The 26,918-nt window shown below is 38.9% G+C and overlaps 2 protein-coding genes across 8 annotated transcripts in view; one reads left to right on the top strand and one right to left on the bottom strand.

Annotated features, from left to right (window-relative positions):
• cryl1 (crystallin, lambda 1) overlaps nt 1–3,942 on the bottom strand; it is a 28,570-nt gene extending 24,628 nt beyond the window's left edge. The window contains exons 1-4 of the mRNA XM_071481642.1: nt 3,892–3,942; nt 3,610–3,756; nt 2,143–2,250; nt 595–721 (exon numbers count right to left, since the gene is read on the bottom strand). Coding sequence (XP_071337743.1) covers nt 595–721; nt 2,143–2,250; nt 3,610–3,650 — 276 coding nt within the window. The 5' untranslated portion in view covers nt 3,651–3,756; nt 3,892–3,942. The remainder of the gene's footprint in view (nt 1–594; nt 722–2,142; nt 2,251–3,609; nt 3,757–3,891) is intronic.
• Nucleotides 3,943–4,025: 83 nt separating this feature from the next.
• ift88 (intraflagellar transport 88 homolog) lies at nt 4,026–26,759 on the top strand. 7 transcript variants are annotated; one of them, XR_011691492.1, is made up of 26 exons: nt 4,026–4,247; nt 4,449–4,511; nt 4,636–4,695; nt 6,152–6,205; nt 6,534–6,597; nt 6,966–7,035; nt 7,389–7,479; nt 8,055–8,159; nt 9,039–9,141; nt 9,709–10,055; nt 10,585–10,655; nt 10,831–10,917; nt 11,085–11,190; nt 12,502–12,588; nt 12,796–12,982; nt 13,751–13,859; nt 14,035–14,185; nt 14,400–14,515; nt 14,940–14,992; nt 15,210–15,275; nt 15,370–15,476; nt 18,473–18,545; nt 19,219–19,269; nt 24,299–24,406; nt 24,988–25,094; nt 25,801–25,938. XR_011691492.1 is itself a non-coding variant. In XM_071481571.1 (25 exons), the coding sequence occupies exons 1-25, from the start codon at nt 4,167–4,169 to the stop codon at nt 25,920–25,922; spliced, it is 2,532 nt and encodes an 843-aa protein (XP_071337672.1). In that variant the 5' UTR covers nt 4,026–4,166; the 3' UTR covers nt 25,923–26,053. The 7 variants fall into 7 exon arrangements, 5 of the variants coding, with proteins under 5 accessions (XP_071337672.1, XP_071337682.1, XP_071337696.1 ...); XR_011691494.1 differs by lacking the exon at nt 19,219–19,269; XM_071481571.1 differs by lacking the exon at nt 24,988–25,094 and having other exon boundaries at nt 25,801–26,053.
• Nucleotides 26,760–26,918: the final 159 nt, after the last annotated feature.

Consider the following 26,918-nt stretch of genomic DNA (forward strand, 5'->3'; position numbering starts at 1 on the left):
AAAAAAAAAAATGCAGCTCCTGCAATTTGGATATTGCACTTGGCCATATTACAATTTTAATAGTATTTCAATTAATTGTTCAGCCCTAATAGGTGCACTTAAAAATCAGAATGACTATATTAAACAGTTGCTTTATATCATAAATTACATACAGTACTTTGTAATTTAAGCACACTAAGCAAACTTTTATTTAAACCCAGTGATGTTGCACCCCCTTGAGGATAATCAGTGTAATTTTCAAAATGCCATGGCAACATACTGCCAAAGTTTGATTTATTGTGCATTAATTAATGCATGTGATGTGTGGATGAATGAAGAAAAGACTCAACAATGTAGTGTTTTTTTCTACGAACTACACACTGTATTAACTTAAAGATGCCACATTACAGTGGTTAGAGACACAATGTCCCCAAGTTTCATCAAAATTTGACCACGTCTGGAACATATGTCAAGTGTGTGATGTACACATAATCAAATAATAAAAACAAACAAATCAGCAGACATCAATTAGTCTGCAGTTCCCTTTGATTTTAGCATCTGAGACAAATAGAAAGAACAGCATGTGACAGTGCTGGGAGTGGTCCAGTGTGTCACCTGAACAAAGAAGGCGCCCTCCAGTGCCCGAGCCAAGTCATCATAACTGCTGAGCAGGGCGAGCTGCTGTGTGGCATTCAGGTCTCCTCTGAGCATGTGGGCCTCCTCCAGCTCCTCCAGCTGCTTCCTGAGCCAACAGAGTGAAAGAGGCAGTTAACACTCACTCACTCACTCACTCACTCACTCACTCACTCACTCACTCACTCACTCACTCACTCACTTTCTCTAAAGACTCAACATGAAGCATGATGCTTTGCTTCACATGTGATGTGACTATTTTATGCCTAAGGAATCATTACCAAAATATAAAATAATTTAGCAGATATTCTATCAGATGAGTCATCAACATATCTGAATTTAATTATCAAATGAATGTGACCTGCAGTAATTTACACTAATTATAAAAAAGATAGCATTGGATTATAGACAGTCCTCACAGTTTGTTCTGCAATAAATCAGAAGAGAGAGCAATATTCCTGCAAAAGAGGAGACTGCTGTCCAAGGACAACTTAACAAAATGGTTAGGGTAGGGTTAGCATTGTTCTCTGCACATGCATAGAACAAATCACGACCTTGTAGGTGGCAATATCACGAAAAACTAGGGTCCTGTGGATGTGGTCCTAGGACTGCAGTCCTGAAACTGTGTGTACACACAGTCCTGACACTTGCTACTCAGAAAAGGAGGTGTAAAGTCTAGTACAATGACACCCTCTACTGTTCTCATGGTCAACTGACTCTACTGGAGGCTGAACAGTGGAATAGAAGCAGCAGTTGAAGAAGCAGCAGACTGGTTAATTACATGAGAAATAAAAGCAAAATGAATGAGATCCTGGTGTAGAGGTTCTGTTTGTTTAATAAATCTGAGGGCTGGATTTTTTTTTCTGACAGTATTTTCCAGAGTAAGACTACAGTGCTTTTCCAAAAAGTCCTTTGTCATTCCACAGTAATGTTTAACCAGCGATGACTGGGCTGTGAAGCCGTTTTTAAGCCTGAACATGTTTGTTCTCGTGCTCCTATAGTAAGAGGAAGCCACTGATCATGCAATGTCTGAGAGCTGGGCAGATGAACAGGTTTTGGACTGGGACCTGGTGAGTTAAGAGTGCATTGAAGTATGTTGTTAATGCTCCCTTCCTATATGGGACGCTTTGGCAAGTAAGTTATGAGTTGAAGTGCAACCACATATAAATCCTATCATGGTAAACACTAGCCCCCATTAGCTAAAAAGCCATAACGATGTAACACCCTCGTGTTGTCAGAGCGGCACAACATCTATCAGTATGTGACCTACTGCTGAGTCATACTAGTAACACATCAAACTACTGGGACAGGACCATCTTGTAAATGTCTCTGTAATCAGGTGTACCTTCTATACACCTGATTTTACATATAAAATAGTTGTAAGTCAATAAGAGTATTTTCAAATTGAAAGAAAATAAAATTAAGAGAAACATATAGCACTGCTTGACCTGTTAGAGACATTACATTAATTAAGACTACACTATAGGTTTATGCTGGACAAAGACTGCAGTGTTGTGCAACAGGGCTGACCTGATCTCTGTGATGGCCTTTGCAGCCTGTCCTGGCTGGTTGTCATAGATCTTCACATTGTAGCCTCCACTGGCAAACACCATAGCCCAGGAGCGGCCTATCAGCCCACTGACACAGACACAAACGTCACACGTAGAGACACTTAGGGTGTTAATTTTTCAATTCTCTGTGTAATGAACAGAAATCCCATTAAACAATCTGAAAAATCTGAACAACAATTTTCCAGCCATTCAAGGCAGGTGAGAGGTCAGCCACACAGTAAAGGCCTTGGATCTTGTATGAGTTCAGTTTCCTGTAAAGTGACACTTAAACAGGGTTAAAGCATTGCTGTCAGTGAGGTTTGAATCAGCTTGTTGCTCCATTCTTCCTGCTCACTGCTCAGACCTGCTGATCCCAGGTTCCTTCTTTTTCCTGCCTTCTGGTCATGTTTTTTTTTTGCATGCACAGATTTTTCCAAGCGTAATCCTGCAGTGGAAATTCAGTATTATGGTAATCGCCTGGCCATCTCTGTCAGCTTATTATGGAAAATTTTGCATGATAATAAAACATACAGAATGAGTGAACATCTGACTGTGTTATTTAGTATTTACTTTTCAGGTTTAAGAGAGGTCACCTCAGAGGACGGTAAAGGTAAAGGTTAGCTGAGTGTGTAGAAATAATGAACAGGGTACAGAAAGCAGGTTAAAATGTAATGGAACCACAAAACAACTGCAGGCTTGTCTGTATACACTCAATTTATTACATGCAATTTATTAGGTACACCTAACTAAAAATAATGCAGTCTAGTACAATAGTCCTGCAATAAATTCTCCCTTCATGTACGTTATAATGTTCAGTTTTTGTCAAGACATCTTCAAGAATCGTTGATTCAACTTTATGGTCATTTTGGAGGCTGCACTTTGTAGTGCTGTTGAACTGTACTGCATTAAATACAAACAACTGTCTGTTATTTAACCTACCCTCATTGATTTGAGTGGGCTGGACAAATTAACAGGAACCACTGTCAACCCAATGCAATGCAGTTCAACAGCACCACAGACTACATCCTCCAAAAGGATGGAAGTTGAATCAACACATTTAGTTTCAGCATAAACTGAGCCCTGAACTTTCATGAGGGTGGGATTTATTACAGGACTTGTTGTATTGGACTGCATTAGTTTTAGCTAGATGTTCCTGTAATAGCAACACCTGTAAAGGCAAATCAGTGAGAGGATATCTGCAAGGAATCAATATAAAGTACGGAAAGCTTGCTCAGATTTCACAATAAAATAGCATGAAACTATACAATGCAATGACTAAACTAAAATTAAATGCAAAAACAGTAACATTAGTCCAAACTTTGCAAATGCAGTAATGATAGTAACTTACAAGTAACTTTCATGACAGCTCCTCGAATACTTTCCACAACTCACATAAAGCATGGGAGCAAAAATTAAAACTACTGCATAACAACATTTCCTTTCTCACCTGCCGACTACAGTGATGGTCTTCATGTCAGAGGAGCTCATTCTGCAGATATTAAGGAATCGCCTCGGCCTAATGTTGCAGTTGTAACATTAAACCATGTAGCACCGCCCCTCTGGAAGTCACGCTGCTCAATTCCGGTATGGTAACCTAGAGTGTCCAAACAAGAGCAAAAGGAGTGCGATAAAGTGTTATTTTACTTGGTGAAAACAAGGCACAAGTCACACATCGCTGATAGTTAGCTGCTATTTTCAAGAAGTTCTGCTTTTATAGTTTAAGACTAACCTGGAATGAAACTCTCCGTTGAACGGAATAAACGAAAACCTTGTATCCTAGCAACGGATGAAATCAGTTTCAGCCAATTGTGTTAACGCTAGCTGACGATTGACGCGTGAGTAACCTATCAGAGGCTTGGAAAAGCAAATCGTCCCGCCCATACTGCTCCGGGATTGAATCCCTACAACGACAACAAACTGTTTTAGCTGTTACTTCGCGTAAATAAGCGTTTATTTTACATATTCATCAACATTTCGTTACACCACCTCTCTGGAGAAAGAGAAATGGAAAATGTGCATCTGGCCCTGGAGGAGGATGACCTTTATTCGGGTTACAACGACTATAATCCAACATTTGACTCTGAGGTGAGTTAGCAACTATGCTACATTACCAAGCTCAAAGCCCCTGCCAGGGCTGAAGTGTAACTAACAGTAATATTAATGCTGAATACGAGCTAGAAACAAAACATATTATTTGAAACTATTCGTTTGCTTGTGATAAAGTCTACTTTTGCACTGGACAATGGGTGCATAATTTTTTTTTTTACTGATCATTACCAATTCAAGGAGTTGGAGAATGATTTGGGCTTCCAGCAAGCAGTGAGAACAAGTCATGGAAGAAGACCCCCGGTGACTACTTTATGATGTTAATGTGTGTCTGTGTGTGTGTGAGAGAGAGAGAGGGTAAATGATATTCTAATTGCAGCGTTTTTTAATATAAACATATAAAAATGTCATGTCTTCAATTTGCCAGATGACTGCCAAATTTCCCGGCACTGCCATGGGAGCTCGGCCTTTAGTTTCTTCATTTGGAGTAAGTACAGTAAAATTAAGTCATTTTGAGCTAGACTTGATTTTAAAAACGTACAACACTTGCCACTCTAGTAATATTGTAAAAAGCTAAACTTTTTTGAATCATCATATCAAACTAACATTTTGTATGAGTATGAGTTGGCATTAATTTGATGATACAACATGTAACATAATAACCTCAGAACAAATCAATTTAAAATTTTTATTTATTTTTTTACCAGTTAATAATAATAATAATCAGGGTTCCCACGTGTTTCTGTAAAACCTGGAAAAGAGTTAACTAGGTTTCCTGTCATGGAAAACACATGGAGAGAAAAAGTAAAATGTCCTGGAAAATTATTTCAACATTCTCTTATTTTCAGGCAAAGTTATGTTCAGGGTCATGTTGAAGTTCAATTGGTAGGCTAGTTCATGGACGACAGTATTTTGAAAAGGCTGCTGTCGGTTTTGTTTGGCCGTGAACACACACTGAAGTCACATCACATGTGTACAGGTTGGACGACTTACAACTTAAGTGGCTGAAAAGAATCATTGCTCGTTCAGTCATTCCTCATTAGTTATTTTAAATCTGATTTCCGCAGATAGGAACAGTTTGGTGTATGGTGTGATTCCTGTCTGTCATATGAGCTAGATCACCACCGAAAACATCCTGGAAAAGTCCTGGAAATTGATCTCTGGAAAAGGGTGGGAACCTGGATAATGATGATAGTGGTGATGAGTGTTGATTAGTGGTGGCAAATCCAGATCCTGCAGCTTTGGAGACACCTGCAGAATGAGGAAAGAGAGGAAAAGCACTAACTACAGGAGAGAGAAGACACTTTAATTAATTAATTGCATGCAGTAGTTTGATATGAATGCATGGGGAAAGAGAGGGAGAAGAAGAGAGAGGAAATGCTCAGTGTGACAGGGGAGTTAAGTACTGTAGTGTCTTAGTGTACAACTGAAGATAATCATTGTTTCAATCTACAGGATTAAATAGCAGGATACAGAACACATATCTAAAGAAACAGTATACACTCACCCAGTCAACAGTGTAGAACACTTCAAAATCTGCAATGGCTAGTTCAGTAATTGGTTAGTTGAGCAACAGATATTTTAATAATCGTTTATTTGAGTTGTTGTTCAAGCAGGAATGCCAAATACTCACTGGAACTGAAGCTTCTCAAAAGTGGGGATTTTTTGGGATGCTTTTCATTGTCATATGTGATAGAAAACTGAGTTTTTTTTATTTTGGACTGTTTGAATATATAACCATTAGCTGTTAAGGCATTTTTTTACTATTTTATATTAACTATTGGTGTAGTAATTGGCAGAATATTTGATTATATCATTGATGGTTATTTGTCACCCTAAACATAAATTAACAGGTTTTTGACACATACTTGCATGATAAAAGATATTGTCCTGTGAACATGCCTATATTTTTCTCACCTGTCTTATACTTGTTTTTCATGAAGTCTCGGGTCCCAATGACCTCTTCGATGGGCAGACCAATGACTGGGGCTGTGCAGGTGAGAGGGATTGAGTGCTCAAATGTGCATTTGATGTCCTGAACCCTAGGTTTTAGTATGCATTAGTTCATAGTATTTAATCTCACTTCCTCAGTATGTAATGTGCAGTGATTTTAATTTGACCAACACAGGTTTTGTTTTAGGTTTTACAGGGGGGATTTCAAATTTTTGTATGTTTATGGCCAATATCACATATGTAATCACAGCTCACTAACAACCTCATATACTGCTCAACATTAGGCTTAGCTGTGTTTGAAGTGAAAAGTCTGAAAATGCAGAATATCAGGCAAGCTATCATTATATATTGTTGTGTTTTAAAATGTGACAGGATGGTGCTGCCCGACCAATGACTGCTGTCAGAGCAGCAGGTTACACCTCCTCCCTGACCCGTGGTGAGTTGAAGGAAATTAAAAACATAAATTGTCTATCACAGCTATTGGAGTGAATCAGTCTCTCCACGTACATATGTATTGATTTGGATTACTGCCTGATCAGGTATAAGGTTGGGATTCTGTGGCTGCTTGTTTTACTGTGTCTGCTTTTGGAAGTTATTCTTTAAGAATTGACACACATGTACAGAGACAGTGTCATCGTGGGGCTCAGAGTGTCGTTAGCAGGAGTGTTACCTTATTTCTTTATTTCCTCTAATGTTCAAAAACCTAAGGATTTTTTCTCCTGCCATTAGTATGAGTTATTAATTAACTGATATATAAGAACAGATTGTAACAGTCAAATCATTTTTTTTTTTTTTGTATTTTAGGCTCAACCTTTGACCCTCTGGGCCAGGCCAGAGGCCCTGCACCTCCACTTGAAGCAAACAATGAGGACAAGTGAGTTGTCACTCTTTAAAGTGATATCTGTTTTTCACTGTTTCTATGAAGAGTATGGCCACATCATCCAAACACAACATTTTCAAGTGTGCATTTGAAAAACTTTTATATAGGTGTTTATTGGTGCTGTATGGAATCTATTAAGATCTTGATATTAGGTAGAATTGTTATTTGAAAAGAAATTGTAAAAACATTTGATGAACATCTTATAGTGGAGCTACTAATATACTGTACATGTCACAAAATTTATTACAAAACTGACTCTAAATAGACGTGTCTTTTGAAGCAGGTGGAGAAAGGCTCATGCTTTGAAGCAACTTTATCACACATTGTATTTCTGTGTCGTGTTGCAGGCCTGAGGAGAAGATCAAGATCCTGGAGAAGAAAGTTAATGACCTGATAGAGGAGAGCTGCATGGCACAGAGCATGGGAGCCTTACAACTGGTCAGAGTCTGGCATTGTTTAACATAGTGTTTAGTAAAAATGGCTGTTTGGATGTGGAGAGAAGGGCCTGCAAGTGAGGCAGTGAACAGTGGTTAAATTTTCATGGAGTCAGCTCTGAACTACAGCACACTGGATTGAGTATCAGGTTAAACTGTATCATCTGAGTCCCCTGCTATCAAATTATACACTGTGATAAAACTCATCAGCCAGTATTTGTTAAACCTGAAAAAGGTGGACAGCTAAAACACAGTTCATTTTCAGTGCTTTTTCATGAATTAGTTTTTCTGAATCAGAATAGGATTGCAACAGATTGAGTTATCATTCATTTAAGGGCAACAGAAATCCATTATGACTGAAACACTTTCTCAAAAGTGAATTGTCAGTGTTGGCAGATGAACAATGTTTATCAGCCAATGATACATTTTTACTGGTGTGTGGTATTGTTGTTCATTTTGGACATGGATGTTTGTGTCACTTCTGCTGACCTATGTGTGTGGGTTTGTGTCTTTGTGTGGGCATGCACATGTCTCCCTATGGACTTTGTGTGTGTGTGTGTGTGTCATGTGTTTCTACAGGCTCTTGAAAAAGCCAAAGAGGCAGGGAGGAAGGAGCGAGGGCTGGTCAGACAGAGGGAACAGTCCAGCAATGCAGACCATATCAATTTGGACCTCACCTACTCAGTAAGTAAGGCTGCCGTATATCAGTGGTTGTTTCAGTGTCTGGAAATGAAATGATGGAACATTTACTTCCTATAGTCTGAAATTACATGGCTAAAAGTACCATCTTTGGAAATCCCACTTTAAGCCTGTTTTTTATTAGTTACTTAAGGGAAAAAAAACCTGGTTCGTTGTTGTTGTGTCTTCCTTTTCAACTAGTGAGTACCTGCAGTTTCCAAAGTGAGGTGGCGTCGCATGAATAAAAGAGAGAGAAGGAGTTTTTCTAACACTTGTCCTGCACAGTATTTGCATTGCATGCTGGTCTGTTTGTTAGCTTTAGAGAGAAGCTACTACTGTTTGACTCTGTGAGAGTGACACTGAAACCTTTTTTTTGTTGCTTTTTTTGGTTTATGCAGAGCAAATGTTTTCTCCTGTTAAACTGAACTGTAGTTCTTTAAATACCTAGTTGTGATAATATCCACTGAATACCCAGGACTGCAAAGTACATTATTTAGAGCTAATGTATGTAGCATGGGGCATTGTTCTTTAGCCATGATATCATATGTAGCTTTTATGACCTTTTTTTACGGTACGTACAGTAATATTTTTTAGAAAGCACAAGGAAATCTATTTCTTTTCACATTAAGTGATTTTTGGTTATTTTCATGTTTGAAGAAGAGAGCAATGGAGGCATCTGTCAGGGACTGATCCTCGGCCAGCAAGGCATGTTTAGCTTTGGAGCCAGTGGACTTAGCCACTCAGCTATGCAGGCACATTTCACAGCAGACAGATTCAGTTTGAAGTTAGTTTCTATGAATCAAAATGAATTTCTATGGTCCCAACTTTGTTGCCAGTTTCTTTCATTTTTGACTAAGAAATATTGAACATTTCTGTTTTTACCAGGTTTTGCTCAACCTTGCCAACCAGTATGCAAACAATGAAATGTACCCAGAGGCCTTAAACAGCTACCAGGTCATTGTGAAGAACAAGATGTTCAGTAATGCAGGTGAGCAGACTTCTCAGATTCACATTCATTACAGATGTTTTTAAACTATGGCTGTTCTTGTGAATGCACCAAAGCAGCCAGGATAGAAAATCTTGTGTTTTTAATATGCTAATAAAACCAGAGAGGATTTTCCTTACTGTAGTTCTGGTACTTCTCACTGAAGACCAAATAATCATAGTTACAACATCCTTAAAAAAACAAAATAGTTTTAATAAGAATAAATATTGTCTTTTAAACTGCAACATATGAATAGGAATACAAAAAACACTGAAAAAAAGATTGGTAACTAACAAGCATCTAATATTTAGCACACTGAACAAAAATACAAACAATTGTAGCTTTTAGCAGTTTAATCAGAAGTATAAACATGACTGGAACAAAGTCTTTTGGTCCTCCAGCTTTCTAGATACAAGCTGTTTGTCTTAATCTCTAGCTTTGTGTCAGCGTATGTTTTTGTTTGTCCACCATCAATGGCTGAAAGATACTTGGCAAATACTGTGACTTGTACATATTGTTTGTTGCATCAATCGCACTAGTTTTCGCTTTATCTCTGTGCTGTTCCTCCAGGCCGGCTGAAAGTCAACATGGCCAACATCTACTTCAAACAGAAGAACTACCCCAAAGCCATCAAGTTCTACCGAATGGCACTGGATCAGATCTCCAACGCTCACAAGGAAATGAGGATCAAGATCATGCAGAACATCGGCGTGGTCTTTGTCTGCATGGGCCAGTACTCAGATGCCATAACGTCCTTCGAACACATTATGGGTGAGAGCCCCAACATCAAGACGGGCTTCAACCTCATCCTGTGCTACTACGCCATCGGTGATAGGGAGAGGATGAAGAAAGCCTTTCAGAAGCTCATTTCTGTCCCTCTGGGCATTGATGATGAAGACAAGTACATCCCATCTAATGTGGGTCGCTCTATTTTTAATCTGTCCAGCTTTATTGTCAGTCACTGTACATGTTAACTATTCAGTCATACTTCTTCTCAGGCTTAACAATCATAAAGTTACCTTGCCCCTCCTACCTTTCCTGTAATAACAGACAAATTAAATAGGATCATAAAAGTGTTCCACCAAATGGCAATAGGTCTGTTCATATGAAAAAAAGTTCAGAGAAGACTTCTAAAGATGAACTACATTGTCCCAAAAATCCTCCAGCACAGTTGCATAGTTTTTACATGGCTGAAAATACAGCTAATTATTGGGTGAATAACACACTGTTGATGACTGCAGGTAAATGATATTTTGTCTCCTCCAACCTTTCATTGACTAAGAAAAACCAAAGGTCAGATCATCCAATTTTCAAAATGACTCCTCTTTCTTCTGTAGGTCACAACCGGCCATATACAGAATACTGAAAGTTACAATGCAGTGTTGGTGACTGCTGAAGATGGTGCTAAACATCCTAAATTAAACCTTGTTCTGTTGACTCTTTCAGGATGACACCAGTTCAAATATGGTTATTGAGGCCATCAAGAACGACAAGCTTCACCAGATGGAGAGAGACCTGTAAGAAAGATCTCTTATCAAAGCACTGACATGTCATCTTCTGTACCAAAACAATGACACTTTCTCCTCTTTACCAAAAACACCAGCACACTCTTTTGTTTTTTATTACAGAATATTCTGTTGATTTAATATGTGGTTTTGTACGTTAATTTCTCTCCCTGTGTTCTGTGCATAGAAAAGTCCTGGCTGAGAAGTACATTATGACCGCAGCCAAGCTCATCGCTCCAGCTATTGAGACATCCTTTGCTACTGGATTTGACTGGTTTGTTACTGTTGGGTTTTTTCCATCTTATATTGTTAACACCAGAGGGCATACAATGTACAAGAAGACTCCAACTTCAACTTGCTATTTGTACCAAGCATCAAATTGTATGATATAATACAAAAAGATTGTTCTTTTGTTTGTTTGTTTGTTTGTTTTTTTTTCAGGTGTGTGGACATGGTGAAGAGCTCTCAGTATGTTGAGCTTGCCAATGATCTAGAGATCAACAAAGCCATCACCTATCTCAGACAGAAGGACTTCAACCAGGTGAGTGTGTTAGTCTCCACAGCATGAAGGGCAATACCACTCTTTTTACCTCCAAATTGACCTTGACTTGTGTGATAATTGTTCTCTGAATTTTCACCCTGTAGAGGTTGAACAGCCTCTCTGTCAGAGAAGCTATTACCGTCATAAATTATTCAATGAGTGGTATTTCCCTGTGAACATGTGTAATATGTGGATGATCTGTTTTGTGTCATCCTTTTGTTAAAACATTTTTCCATCTTTTTTATGTTTATTTTTTACAACATTCTGGTTCTGTACAGTTATTGGCCAGTGCAGTTTACATATGTCAGTTTTCTCCTGCTAAGGCTGTTTCAGCAGAGCAGCGTCAGACTCTAATTTTCCCCGTCTCATTATCCTCCATTCTCTCTTGCTTTTGTCTTGTTTCCTTCCCATCTGCATGCTTAAGGTTGAGGTATGTGTGCTTTCAGTTTCCATGTTCGCATTTAGATTGAGTTGTTTTGGGTTTTTTTCTTGGCATGTTACTACTTAAGCATGCCTTTTCCAAATAACAGCACTGTCAAGAAATGTTGGAGAAGCAGTTATTGGTGTAAAACCCACAGACCTTTAAGGAAAATCTGGAGGCAGAAAGGAAATTATAACCAATGATATACCAGTGAGCTCTAAAGGAGCTGTAGCTGTGCCAGTGGAGCTGGTCTGCGGCTAACATGAGAGGACTGACACTGAGCATCTCCAAAGTGTGTCTGGTTACAGTATCATAACTGCTGTAGCCAACTGTCTTGTACTCACAGGCTTTACACCTGATGCATGTGTGTGGTCTTTATAGATTGTCTACAGACAGTGGTGGTGGTGGTGGTGGTGGTGTAGGCTGCAGCATCAGTGCAGCTGTAGCTTAGCTGGTGGTTTGTCAAAATGATAACATTTACTCACTAATACTTTTGGAAAATCTCCCCGGTAACACGCTAACAATGGCATAACAACCAATTGAACATGAAAATGAAGGGATTTCACACAAAAGAATTTTGCATTTGATTTGTTTTTATTGTGGTTCATACACTGATTTGGTTTATCTGGTTTTCCAGTATACACATAATTATACATTTGATATATTCTAATATTTGCTGATTGGAAATGTACCCATTTTTTAACCAATAAACCTCATAATTGAATTAGTATCTGGAAAAAGTATGGAACTCTTTAATTGAAAGGTTTTTATGTTTGGAGGTGTGTTATACACTGGGGAGACTGACTTTCACCATAGTTATTACCATAACATAATAATAAAACAGAAGAAAGCCAGTGTAAAATGTTTCCCTAATGGCTTTTTAAATATTTTATCAGGCAGTAGAAACCCTGAAAACATTTGAGAAGAAGGACAGCAGAGTGAAAAGCGCTGCAGCCACCAACCTCTCTTTCCTCTACTTCCTGGTAAGACTCTTCAATGAAAATGACTAAAGAAAAAAAAAAACAGGCTATGAAATTGTCCATGTACTCAAGGACACTTCAGCACAGTGGATGTTTGCTGTCGAGGTCATTTTTAAAGTCCGCTTGTAAAGACGGCTGAATTGAGGCCTCTATTCTCTGTACCAACCTACTACCAGTAGATGCCTCCCTCTGACCTTTACCCTCTACCAGGAGAAGGACTATGACCAGGCTGACCGATATGCTGATCTCGCCATGAATGCTGATCGCTACAACCCAGCAGCACTCATCAACAAGGGCAACACCGTGTTCTTCAAACAGGACTATGAAAAAGCTGCAGAGTTCTACAAAGAAGCACTGAGGAATGATTCCTCATGCACTGAGGCCCTCTACAACCTGGGTAACACCTGCATTTATGTTATAGCAGTTTTACACTGATGGAACTTTCCCATAATATCCTTAACACCAAGTGTACAATTTTCATTCATTCTTGACCATCGTGGACATCCCAAGAGAAATGTAAAGGCCACTAATTAGACTTGGTTTTAATGTGATTCACAGTTGTGAACACAGTACTAACATATCAGCTCTAAAGTTGACATGGTGAACTTTTTAGCAAGTATTTGCGTATTTACACATCCTGCAGCTGTGGAGCAACTTTATCACTCATTTGAAGTTGTGTTTCTGGCCACCCGGTAATATTCATTGTCTTTTATCTGTTTTTGGTCTCCACTAACTCCTGAGGGAAACATCTGGCTCTTGAGCTGCTAAATGCTCCACTATGCTCAACAGCTATGTCTCTAACTTTGTCTATTTTTTGAAGCAGGTAGTGTACAGTGGGTTTTTAGAACTTTTTATCTGAAGCAGGTGCATGTTGTGGCTGAAAACACTGACAGCTGTGAGTGAACCAAAGCAGTAAAGTTGTTGACCAGACAACTGAACACTGAGCTGAAACTCACTGTAAAGCTCTGTAAAGCTGAGGGGAGCTGCAGATTCAGATGCTTATTCTCTGCAGGTTCATCACTACAAGTGACACCTTTCACACTGACACATTGTTTTCAGACTGTCTTTTTAAACATTTTGATTGTGAAAATATTGGTTATAGGTGTTTAAGTGGCAAGAGTCAAAAAGTTGATTCACAGTTTTTGTCCGCTTCCACCTGTACCAGGTCTAACCTATAAGAAACTGAATCGTCTGGGGGAGGCTCTGGACGGCTTCCTGAAGCTCCATGCCATTCTGAGGAACAGTGCCCAAGTCATGTACCAGCTGGCCCACCTGTATCCTACCAATAAGATGTTTTGTTTGTTATGTGTTTGTGAATGTGCTTGTCTTTGTGTTATGAGGTTTAACTGCTTCAAACCATTGCACCTCAGTAGTTGTTGCTTGGAAGGTGTTTGTTTAGAGATCTATCCCCATGTGAGCATCTGTTGGTCCTTTACTCACTGGCCTCAGCTATGAGCTTCTGGAGGATCCCCAGCAGGCAATTGAGTGGTTGATGCAGGTCATCAGTGTAACTCCCACTGACCCCCAGGCACTGGCCAAACTGGGAGAGCTGCATGATGGGGAGGGGGACAAGTCCCAGGCTTTCCAGTACTACTATGAGGTACAAGAAATATAACTGAATACATTTCTGTCTACTGACTAATTAGTTAATTTAACACTTTAGCACTGGTTATCTATTAGCCCCTTTTCCACTACAGGAACTTACTGACACGTAACCTGAAGCACAAAGGGTACATGTTGCGGGTCAATAGGTTCCTGCAGTGCAAAAGACCTTTTTAAGTGCTCTAATGTTGTTGGTTTGTGTTGTCGTCAAGTCCTTCAGGTACTTCCCCTCCAACATCGATGTGATTGAGTGGCTTGGAGCATACTACATCGAGACTCAGTTCTGTGAAAAGGCCATTCAGTACTTTGAAAGAGCCACACTCATACAGTGAGTAACAAGTAGATACAGTGCTTTAGAAGATTACACCATGATAAGCAACAAACCAAACAAATCTGATGATAATTTCAGCATCATATTCAACACCATGACAAAAAAATCAGAGAGTATTTTTTGTAAAGACAAGTCCCAAGAGTTGTTGAGAAATATCTGGGAAATGATGCCTTTCTACACTTTTTGATTCATTTCTTATTTCATCTTGTTTCAATTGTTCATTTCATCAGCCATGAAGGTTGTTCTCATCTGGAAATAGTTTTTTTTACTTGAAGAAAGAGGGCAGATTATTTGATTATGTTTGCTCTCCAGCTTAATTCAGATTTTTTTTCTCTCCTTTGTTTTTAAAAAAAAAAAAAAAAAAAAACTAAACTTGGTAAGTACGCATGTGTTAATACTGAGTGGATGTCTCTTTGCTCAGACCAACACAGGTGAAGTGGCAGTTAATGGTGGCAAGCTGCTACAGACGAAGTGGTGAGAATGATTCTGTTATTTTTCATTGCACTGCAAAATAACATGTAGTGAAATTAGGTTGTGTCTTTATTGATTGTGAGGAGGTAAGTGTGCGAAAGAGAGCAGTTGTTTACCTTAACAGTTTCAGAAGCAATGACTGAGCCTTTCTTTGCTGAGTGAACTAGCAATGGATTTAGTTAAAGTTGTTAACATAGATCTTTTTCTTTTTCCTTTACAGGAAACTACCAGAAGGCTCTGGAAACGTATAAAGACATCCACCGCAAGTTTCCAGAAAATGTGGAATGTAATTCATCCTGTTTCTTAATCAATTTTCAGCAGAACTCTTGACACTCCTGAAGTGTAAAGGAAATAGAAACCGTGTTTATGTTTGTGTTCAGGTCTGCGTTTCTTGGTGAGGCTGTGCACAGACATGGGACTGAAGGAAGTCCAAGAATATGCCACCAGGCTGAAGAAGGTGGAGAAGATGAAGGAGATCAGAGAACAGGTATATCTCTCTTGGCTGTCACACCTTTACTGTTTATTTTAATAATAGTTGTTTGTAGCTTTTTCATGTAAATAAGTATATGTTCTGCTGTTTTTTTATCACCATTTGCTGCATCCTGATAGTAATTCATCCTGTAGGCAGCTTATAAAAGCTTTTACACATGTCTTTCTTGGGAAAACATATCACATAGGAAGTTATGTGTTGTACATTTGTAGTTCATTTGGATTAAACAGAATGAGAGGTTGGTAGTTAGCAGGAACCTCTGTAATTGACATCACTGAATAGATGTAGGGAACTACAGGAAGTGCACAGATAAAACTCAGAACTCAAACTTTATCACCAGAAAATCCATTGTAGAGGATGTCACAGAGCTACCCACAGTGTTTAATTGACAGTAGATGTATTGATATTGTTCTGCAGAAAAACCACAACATTGAGACTTAATCAACGAAAATGGAGAAAAAAAATATTCTGAATTACCATCTTCAGATCCATCTAAAGATGTAACTCACTAATGATTCAACGTGTTTTATGTGTAACTTGAAATATCTCTAGTATGTTTACTTCTGTTAGATTTACTTATACAAACTAACCTTATAGAAGCAGCCAAGTTTAATGATTTAACATTAATTTTGTTGATAAATCTCTCAAAGCTGACCTGCTTGTTTTGCAGTCATTATAGTGCAGACCTTTCATGAGCTTTCATTGATCATCTTCTCCTCACCGATGTCTTGGCATCCTATCGTCTTGTCCTGGACAAGAACTTGCTGAAAATATATACATCCTTTTGCCATGAAGTCGGTCAGTGGTCACTGCAGCTCCAGATATGCATGAAAAGCAGCTGTTTTTTCATTTCTGTTGATTATCCATGAATCAAACCACGTTGAGAGGAGAGCAGTTGCTTTACAGCTGTTTAACACCTGGCTGATACTAATGCTGGGACTTGGTGTTGTGTTCGGAGAATTATTCACAGGTCTGATGCTGCATGCAGTTGTTTGGGTTGTTTATTGCTTTTCTGATGGTGGAGATGAAACCTGTGTTGTGTTATCGATCTGAACCTAGAATAATTGGAGACATATGTATGTCTCTAGATTGGCAAGCACAGTCTGTTTATATCTGATTTGTTTGGACATTTGTGATATTAATCTGTACACACTTAATGTTATCCCACAGGACCTGCTTCAGTATCCTTCAAACTGACATCCTCTTCAGTTCCAATTATCTTGTCTTATCCTTCTTGTCTTAAAAGAGTACTCCACCAATTGGCGTTGCACTTCTGTAACACTGACTTATGATTAACAGTTGACATAAAAAGGATCAAAGTCAATCCAGCAGAACCAGAGATGTTTGGTCTTTATATTTGTCAAACTCACATGTCTACCTTGCTCACAATGCAACTCTGTGAAGTGTGTTATGCTAGCAGTGGCTAATGTAGCCTCAAGCAGAGATGAGGAGCAGGCTCAGAGGACTAGTAACCTCACTTCTTTTGAGCTCCACAGCTCTAGATATTTTTTTCAGATATCACATAATTTTAAATGAAAGCTGCATTTCACCATATTGTATCTATGCCGGCTCTCAGACTTTAAGGTCCACACCCAAAATAGCTAATAGGCCTGTGAACTACAAAACTGGTGGTGGTGTGGAGTCAGAAGATTCAGAGTATCCGAGCCGTGTGCCTTGGTCCTGTGGAGATATTTATCAGAGCCAGGAACAGATGAGATGGATGACTTTGTCAAATCACAACCAGCTGCTCTTAAATCAGCCCAGAGACGCTGCTGGAACAGAGAAACATTTTACAGAGGGACAGGCAGAGCCATTAATCCAAGAAAGGTCCGAAGTGAATGACAGCAAAAAACAACTAATCCTACCCATGCATAGTTTATGACATGATGAATGAAAAAATGATTAGAGCCAAAAACTAATACATGATGAAGATTAAATCACCGCTCTTTCTGAAGTCGTGTTTATGCTAAGTGTTATTTCTTCATGGTATTTCCCCTGTTCTTGTTACCATCTGCGTCAATGGGTGTGGTATTGTTTTCACCTTTCACCTGTGTGTGTGTGTGTGTGTGTGTGTGTGTGTGTGTGTGTGTGTGTGTGTGTGTGTGTGTGTGTGTGTGTGTGTGTGTGTGTGTGTGTGTGTGTGTGTGTGTGTGTGTGTGTGGTGTGTGTGTGTGTGTGTGTGTGTGTGGGCATCATGGCAATATGTGGTCCTGTCCACCTACTGTAGCAGGATCTACCACAGAGGAGATTTTGAGTTCTTTAGCAAGTATGTGTGGACAACTACAATACTGTCACAACCTGTAAGATACAGAAATGAGAGTTTACAGGTGTGTAGGCTGAATTTAAAGATGGTTGTAGTCTGATCCAAGATTACAGATTTAGTCATGTAATAACATGGTAGTAACTCCTGAGCACTCATGGGTGGGAAGGTCAACATGCTGACGGACATCGTGGATGCTGTGATCCTATCATAGGATGGTCTCTAGTTTTTATTTTTGTCTCCTTTACTGCCAAATGCTCATTGCTCTGGTGTTTTTGCAGTCGACTCCCCTTCTAGTTTATTCCAAACAAACTGGAAACACAAGACATGATTATTTGATATTTATACTCACTTTTTCATATCTAAATGTCAAATCCTATTAGCTTTGTGTTAGGTGGTATTGGTTTCAAAAATAGTTTTCATACCAGTAAGACAGACTTATTTATGAGACACAGAAGGAGAGACAAATAGAGAGAGAGAGAGGCAAATAGCAGCACAGGCTCAGTATGTCAAAAGTATGTCAGTCTAGTCTAGTCTAGTATAAAATGCCTCTGCACTTTCATTTGGAGTTCACTTTCGAAACCTAAACTGATTAAAAACTGTATATAGCAAAGACATATATTTTCATTTCAAGTTAAACACCACTGAGAACTCTGCTTAGAATTATTTATTCCATGTCTGCAAATTTGATCTTAATTTCCCCCATGCTCTCTCTCCTTCTCTTTTCCTGCAGAGGGTAAAGTCGGGGCGGGAAGGCAGTGCCAGAGGTCGGAGAGAAGGCAGAGAAGGCAGCGCTGGGAGTGCTGGTGAGTCAGTCACCATAACATATATGATTCCTACTGTGCCTAGGTGTACATTCACATTGTCTTATATACTGAACACCCATTTCCACACTTGTTTTTTAGATTGCTGACGTCTAACAGTACAAACCAAAATCCTGAAATTAGATTAGCATCTGGGAGAAGTGGGGACTTGACCAAAGTTAGTGTGTAGAAACCCAACAGTGACCATTTTGCCACCATTTTACCATCACCTGTATATCGAGAGTCCTTAACATCAGCATGAATGCATGTATGTTTAATATTGATACGCCTATGTTTCAAACCTCATCATAATCATCATTTAACCAAAATTAGACAGTCTTTTATTCTGAAAAGTTTTTGTGCAGTTGCTTGTGTTAAATCGACATTTTATCTTTATCTTAGTAAAAAATATGTTTATATTCCTCAAAGAAAGGATTTGTAAAAGTGTTGTTTTAGCATTTGAACTGAAACTAGTTGTCATATCAATAATAGAACCATTGCAACACTTAAAAATGCTTTGTCATAAAGGTAATTTATTTATATAGGGTGGTTTTAATTAGAATCAAAGTTTATAATCAATACTGTGTAGCCCATCCTCCATTTCAATGTTTTTTTGTTCATGTATGTCACCACTTCCTCTCTCTCCTATCTCTTGCTCACACACGCTGCTGGGCAGTGGGCATCTCCACACCTGTCCTCACCTCTCCTAAGAAGGCCAGCGTCACGGGTACTTCTCTATACATCACACTGAGTCCTGAGTAGAGTAAGGCTGTAGTCACGTCCTTTTGAAAACCCTTCATCATTTTTAATTCCATAAAAGGAACTGCTGGAAAGTTACAACTACACATCCAAAGGGGTCTCTAACAAGTCAGACACGGTTACGGGTCAGATTTACAGTCCACCTTGGTTGATTGATTTCCTGCATCGTGTCTTTGAGTTTTATGTAATAACTCAGGGGCCTTAAGAAGCTGTTTCAGAGCAGTCGTTTTGTTAAGCATTGTTCCATTACGACTTTAAGATAATTTCATTATAAAAGAGGATGTTTGGCATGAATATTTGGTTATTAACAAGATATCAAAAGGAAAACTTAGCCCTTTGGAAGTTACCAGAGCATTTGCAATATGACAAACCAAATGTTATTGCTGCTAGTGCATCAGGATTAAGGTAGACCTGCAGGCTCTGTATGATTTACATGAACACAGATAAGGTATGGTATCTTTCTCTCCTCCTCAAATTATGAAAGCCAACTCCTCTAGCTTTCTTTTCCAGTAGGTCTGAACAGTCAGTTGAGATGTGTAATGATGAAAGTGGAGTGACAGTGTCGGCTTTTTAGGAGCCCGACACCACGAGAGCTTCAGGCCACAGCGGCCACCTGAGAAGACAAACCTTTGCAGTTTTAGCACTCCTTCAATACAGATCCACAACACACACAGACACATACTCGAGACTGGCTCCGACACTGGAAAGCTGGCTCATCAGCAAATTTCAAACGCAATCCAGACAAACTAGAGAGCTGCCAAAAACTGTAACGAGGCCCAGCTTTGCTCTGCTGTGCAGCTGAACGTCCATAGTGTCCTGATATATGTTAAATATATATATCAGACACCTGTTAATGTTCATGCTGCTCCACCCTGCCAAGACCCCCTTTATTCCCCTGCATCCTGATAAATTAGATTTAGAAAACCCCCAACTTAAGTGTTTTTATTGTCCAATAGTTTTGTAGTGCCAGAGCTGTTAACTGGATCTGTTAAAACGAACTGTTACTGGAGGTTTTTCAACATTGCCTCATATGTTCAATCTTTCATATCCCCTAATATTTTTTGTGACAGTTTCAAGTTGTTTGACAAAACCCCAAACTCTTTTCTTACTTTTCTTACTAAGGCATGCTCTCATTGCACATGGCAGACTTACTGCCTCATATTGTCCTCTTTATTTTTGGTTCTCTGTCTGTGTGCAGTGATTTTCAGTCCAACTCTGTAATCTTTATTTCAGTTTGTTTCTCTGGCTCTTCCAATCTCCATCTGTATTCTAACTGTGCTTCTTCTTTGCTGCCCAGTATCTCAATCTGAGTCTAAACAACTCAGTCCACTGTTGGACTCAGGGAGAGGTATGTAAGATTATTGCTCAAAAATTATAGAATGAAACATGTAGAGTATTGCGCTTCTAGCCATTTGTTCATAAGAGACGTAGACATGCAGATTCAGAAGAGTAGAGCTCACTAGTTTCATTCCGATCATTTCTCAGTTGTTGCATCTGAGATAAATGTGAACCTCAAGAATGAAACTGAGAATTTGTATTTTATCTTAACAGGGTCCTTGAAAGATAAGGTGTTATGTGGATTCTGTTAGACTATTCTTCATTTTCTGTCCTGCCTAAATGTAATTGCGCCCACTTTGTATCAGTGTATATACACAAGGACAGTAAGCTGCTGTCTTTGAAACCTTAAATTTAAATGGAATTTACACAACTTTGGGACTTTACCAACTATGATCAGCTGAACTATTAGAAATTAATTACATAAACTCTCTGCAGATGCAGCTCATTTTGTACTTTGGAGCAGAAAAATCGTATTACTTTCACTTTTAATTTAATAGACCTTTGATCAGTAGAAATGTTGAAAATGTTGATGGATGGAACAATTCAATTAGAAAAGTGAAAATAATTAGGCTGAACTTCCCTTTAACCACAGCAGTATCATACAGTGTGAAAAAAAAATTAGAAAAAACATGTTATATCATAACTATCAAAACTATTTGATATGTATCAGTACTATGATATATAAAACTTCTCTCACGTTGTCCCCCGTTGGTGGAGCGCACTACCACTTCCTACCAGAGCAGGGGCATCCCTCTCTACCTTTAAAAGACTCCTGAAGACCCAGCTCTTCAGAGAGCACCTTCTCTCCTAGCACTACATAGCAAATCTACACTTAAAGAATTGTCACTAGCACTTATTGCTGCGCTAACACTTCTTATCGCACTTAACCTTGATTGTTCCCCTTTCTGTAAGTCGCTTTGGAAAAAAGCGTCTGCTAAATGACTAAATGTAAATGTAAAACTATGCATGTGCCCAGTCTTACTGTGAAAGAAGTCAGTGCTGCCTTTTACTACTTAAAACTATCTGAGTTTAAAAAGGACACTGGAGAAGTGAGTGACCTTGGCCAGTTTTCCGAAGGTAAAGACACAAGATAAGAAACTCAACTATAGTGTTCTGGTCAAAAACATATGAACCTGGTCTAGAATTCTTCTGACAGGCAGCTGTGATTTTGGACTGTGGTTTGTGTTTGCACTGAGTCGTCCCACAGAGGAGGAGGGAAGGATCGACCAAACCTCTCTCAGATATTTGAGAAAACCTCTAGTGCACCTGAGATTTTTCCCTCTTTTCTGTAAAGTATGTATATTTGCGGCACTGTAAATCGTGTGTGTGTGTGTGTGTGTGTGTGTGTGTGTGTGTGTGTGTGTGTGTGTGTGTGTGTCTCTCCTGGCAAGGCTGAGGATTTGTTCTCTCATGCATCCAAACCTGCGTCATTCTCTCATGTGAATCAAAGGTGTGTCAAAATGTGCTGATCCTTAGTTTTTCCTTTAGTATTTCTGTGATATTATTTTCACTGTATAAATAAATGAACTCATTAAGTGTAGGGTTGCCTCTGTTGTTTTCCAAGGTTATATTTGAGCCTTTTTATACTCATGTAATCTTCCAAAGGTTTTTCCAAATAATTTTAAGCAGGAAAGTGTGTTATAAAAGTTTCTGGCTTCATTGATACCCTGATCAAAACATTATGGCCACTCTTGCTGTGGAGGCGTGTGAAACTTACTCATTGCCCCTTTACTTGTGGAAAGTGATGCACACGATTAATTTCAGGTCTGGCGTTCAACCTGTCGTGTCATCCCTCTTTCCTGTGTCTCCCAGTTGTGTGTTATAAAAGAGAAATGCCCCTGAGAGTCTCCAAGGAAAGGAAAGAAATGGGAGAAAAAAAGTCCATTTTCCAGTCAAGGCTTCAGTTTGCCAGCAGTTTGTGAGGCCTCATGTGAGATGTTTGAGACTGTGAGGGAAGGTGGAAATCGGGCCTCCCTCTCCTTCCTGTTTTTCAGCTTTCTGCCATTGCTCTCGTCAGTTTCCAGGGCTACTTGGCAGCCAGATGTGGGCTGCTGTCTGTAATCATGTCTATCCTTCAGCTCACTGGAGCGCTTTGTCAGTCTGCCATCTGAGTCTTGAACATAAACACGTTCTCCAGCATATTCATTACACTGTGAAGAGCACAAGAGAGCTGGGCCAGTGCTGTTACTCACTGTCTGGCTAAAGGGCACTCAAGAAGGATGCAGGACTATTGCAGGGATTGAACCAGTTGCATTTTGGTAAATGGATGATATTACAGCATTTCCCTCAACATCCATAGCTGATCTGCATCTAACCAGCTACTGCTCCCTGGGCACTGCAGTGTGGCTGCCCACAGCTCCTGTGTGTGGGTGTGTGTGTGTCCCTGTGTTTAAAAACATACTTGGACAATAAAGGATTTTTCCATTAATTAAATCTTCATATATTTTTAATAAATGTTAAAAAGTGGGGCTCATAGTAAAGTGTTACCAAAAACTCTTCACATAGTTGCGTTTGGGAGGGCACTTAGACAGGCTGGTGTGAGGCTGATCTATACCATATTTATTGTGACAATAAGAAATAAACTGCCAGATTCACCACCCAAACACCCAAGTCACCACATGTTGTGACTGAGAGTGGCTAAAAAAAATGAAAGTAAGAAGTAAAGTGTATGGCTAAAAGTAATGGAAAAATGGTTGAAACATTCAGCTTCTGCCACTCAGAGTGGTAAAAATATAAACCAAGCACCCAAACACTGACACTATAGCTGTGTGAAATCATTCACTGCTCCCTATGTAATGGAAACGCAATAGTTCACTCAGTGCGAAGTAAACTGAGATTTCAGACACATAGTGATCATCATCATTCTGCATCATCGACTGAAGAATTTCTCAATGATAAATGTTTGCATCTATAAAATGTGGCACATTGTATTGTGGGATTGTTAGCAGAAAGTAGCACATTTTTGAGGGCAGTGTATGGGATCAGGATTCAGATACTCATAAGATTTCAAACAGCTTATGTCTTGTTTGAAAAAAATATTACACCAATGTCAGCTTTTATATATTTGAAGGTTTTTAAAACATTCAGTTTTAAATCAGTTCAATTTAAGAAGTTTGGAGCATGAGGTGTGGTGCTGTGGGGGTAAGACATAAAAAAAGCCTCAACACACCCATACTCACGCACACACTTTTCATACTTACTGCCTCTGTGAAATGAAAGTTTCACATCTTCATGTTAACTTTTCAGACAGTGAGAAAAATGAAGCTTAGTCTCAGTTCGACCTCTGTGCTGTTTTGAGTTTATCCAGGTGGGTTTGAAACTAATGGAAGCTTCTAACACCATATCTGACAGCTGTTGGTCAGCTGTTACTGCATGAATTGTGATTTCATTCAGGAATATTCTTCTGCTGAATGATTGCATAGCTCAGTTTTCAGAATACAGTGTGTGTTAAAAATAAGTTCATAATCTTCAGAAATTAAGGTGTTAAAAATTTGAATTTTGAAAGTCAAAACGTCCAGAGCCCAGCACCTGTCATATGCACATAATATACATACGTTGGTCCAGGTTTGAGCTGCATTAAGCACTTTTAACTGTGTCGGAACAACTGATGCAGATTATGACCAATATGCTAAATTCAACCGTGTATGTGTTTTGTGCAGACAGCAGCCACAGCAGCAACAGCACTAAAGGAGAGCGGCTGAGCGCCAAGATGAGGTCACTTCCTGCCTCCAATGAGCCCTATGAGGCCAGCAGCCCAAAAGAACTAGGTGAGTGTCATAGTGGTTAATAATGTGTTTACAACAACAATTACTCCTCCTTTGGACTCTCATAAGTGGTTGTTGGTGCAAAACAAACTGCAAACTGCTTCAAAACTCAGTTGTAATTGTAAAAAAAATAAATGTATAATTTGTCTTCATGTAATTGTACATTAACAACCACTTAAAATGTCCCTATACTCCATACATTAGTACATTACAAACAGTGTTTTAAGTGTTTGTATAAATGCTAAATAAGGGGACTTTAAATGCCAAGATAACTGTACAATACAGTCAGAATATACATTTTTTTCATCTTGGAGAAAAATTAAATAGCAAATCCATTTTCCTTTGGGATAGTACTCAGAGTTAACCTACTACCTGGAAATTCTTCATAGACAGATTAAGATCTTGTTTCCAAAAAGGTTAAGATGATCGTTAAATTCATCCTAACATACCTTCTTAAGCTTAAAGGTCCCATATTTTACACTTTTCCTGTGTTTTATTTGAAGTGTTGATATCCATAAGAAGATATATTTGTGGTTTTAAGAACCAAAAACCATCTCAATGTAATTTTGCATCTCCTCTCTCAGGCTTCTCTCTGGAGCTCTAGTAACAACAGGTCGGTGAGCCAATCAGAAGAGAGACTCTGAGCCTGACTGTTTTCTGAGTGATTGAATAAAAATATGGCAGATTTCAGGTAAACACTCAGAGAAACCAAATCCTGCAAGACTGCATAGTGGGTCCAGGTGGGCCTTGGCTGAGGGCGGTGACTGTATAGTTGTGACATTACAAAGTTACAGAAGCCCTGACAGCTCATTTTAAGGCTCAGTTTCTGAATACAGGCTGTGTGCATTTCTCTGTGGACTGAGGCTTTGATACTTTCACAGTATTAATATAGAACCTAGACCTGCTTTATAATCAAAAAGACACAAACATGTACCTTTATAGAATATGGGACCTTTAAGACGTGTTTCTCATGACAATACTCTTAGTAGTGATCATAGATCCAAGAGTGACTTCTTCCCACTCAAGGAGACAAGCAGGATCTTAAGAAGCTCTACAACCTGCAAAAGGAACCAAAAACAAAGTTTTTTTGTTTTGTTTTGTTTTTGTTTTTGTTCATTTTTAGGTCTATACTTTTATCATAAACAGACTGACATTTGATGTAAAATGAGGGATGATGCTTAAAAAAAAAAAAGACTTTCATACTAATTTTGAATGCAGGACTTTTACTTGTAACTGAGTGTTTGTGTAGGGTGGTATTGCCACTTGTGATTTTAAAACTTCTTCCAAGATTCCACAAATTTAAGTGTTTGTACAAACACTTGAAGATTGTTTTTTAACAGGAAACAGGGCCCAGGACATTTTATAATGAGTAAATCCTCTGTTCCAATTGTATGTAGACGCGTCCTATGTGGACCCACTGGGGCCTCAGATGGAGAGACCTAAGACTGGAGCCAAGAAGCGCATGGAGGATGACGACTTTGCAGATGAAGAGCTGGGAGAGGACCTGCTGCCGGAGTAGATTGATTGAACATTTTCTCTTTTGTCACCTTTGAAAGGCAAGAGCACAAAGCTGCACCACAAAACCAAAACATTTTAAACTCTGCTCTTCAGCAAAAAACATAAATGTTACAGGATAGGTGGGTCCAGTTACTACTGTTTACATCAGCAGTCCAGGAGTTGGATGTCTTTACCTCCATCAGATTGGCCAACATTCCTTCACATCAGAGTCACTTTGCAAGAAAAACTGATTTGCATGTTTGCATAAAGGTAAATATTTATACATATCCATTTAGCAGAGGGATCCTTATCTTCATGGAATGAATGGCAGTGTTGTTCAGGAAGCTGGGTACAGTGCAGTCTGTAAGTATTTGGACAGATTTGTTGTGGTTCTTTACTCCAGCACAATGAATCTGTGCTGAAACAATTACAATGAGGTTAAAGTGATGACATTTAATTTTATTTGAACATGCTAACTTTAATTTTTAATGAAGTGTGTAAAATTATAGACATTTTTGGACATACAGTTCCTTCCAAGAGTAAAGAGGCTGCGAGTCTGTGCAGTTTACACTGTGTGCATGAGAACACTCACCAAAAAGTTGAAAAACATATCACTGTCCTCATATATTTTTTGACTGTACTGTATGTTTCCATATGTGAGCCTGGAAACCTTCTGGAAAATCCATCAACACACTATACCAGACTTCATGTGATATATCAACTGCAGCCCCTGTTGTTAATTTTTGCATTTTGTACTTATTCCAAAAATGTTTATTCGTAGTATAATATTTATATTTTTCTTGTCCATTAATTTCTATGTTGTTCATTATAAAATCTTTTATTTATTCAAGAAAAAAAATGAGTTGTTTCATTCTAAGCACAATAACCTTCAGATAAAACAAGGTTTTTCTAGTACAGAAAAAGCTCACTGAGAATCTCAGTTATTAATGTGAAGTTTTCTGTGGCAAGGCAGCAGGTCAAACTGGGAATTTAGTGGAGAGTAAACTGTTCTGAATTA

This window comes from Trachinotus anak, unplaced genomic scaffold, assembly GCF_046630095.1.
Source record: "Trachinotus anak isolate AG129_WGS33_773 ecotype Australia unplaced genomic scaffold, CSIRO_AGI_Tana_v1 ptg000001l, whole genome shotgun sequence".
NCBI lineage: Eukaryota > Metazoa > Chordata > Actinopteri > Carangiformes > Carangidae > Trachinotus > Trachinotus anak.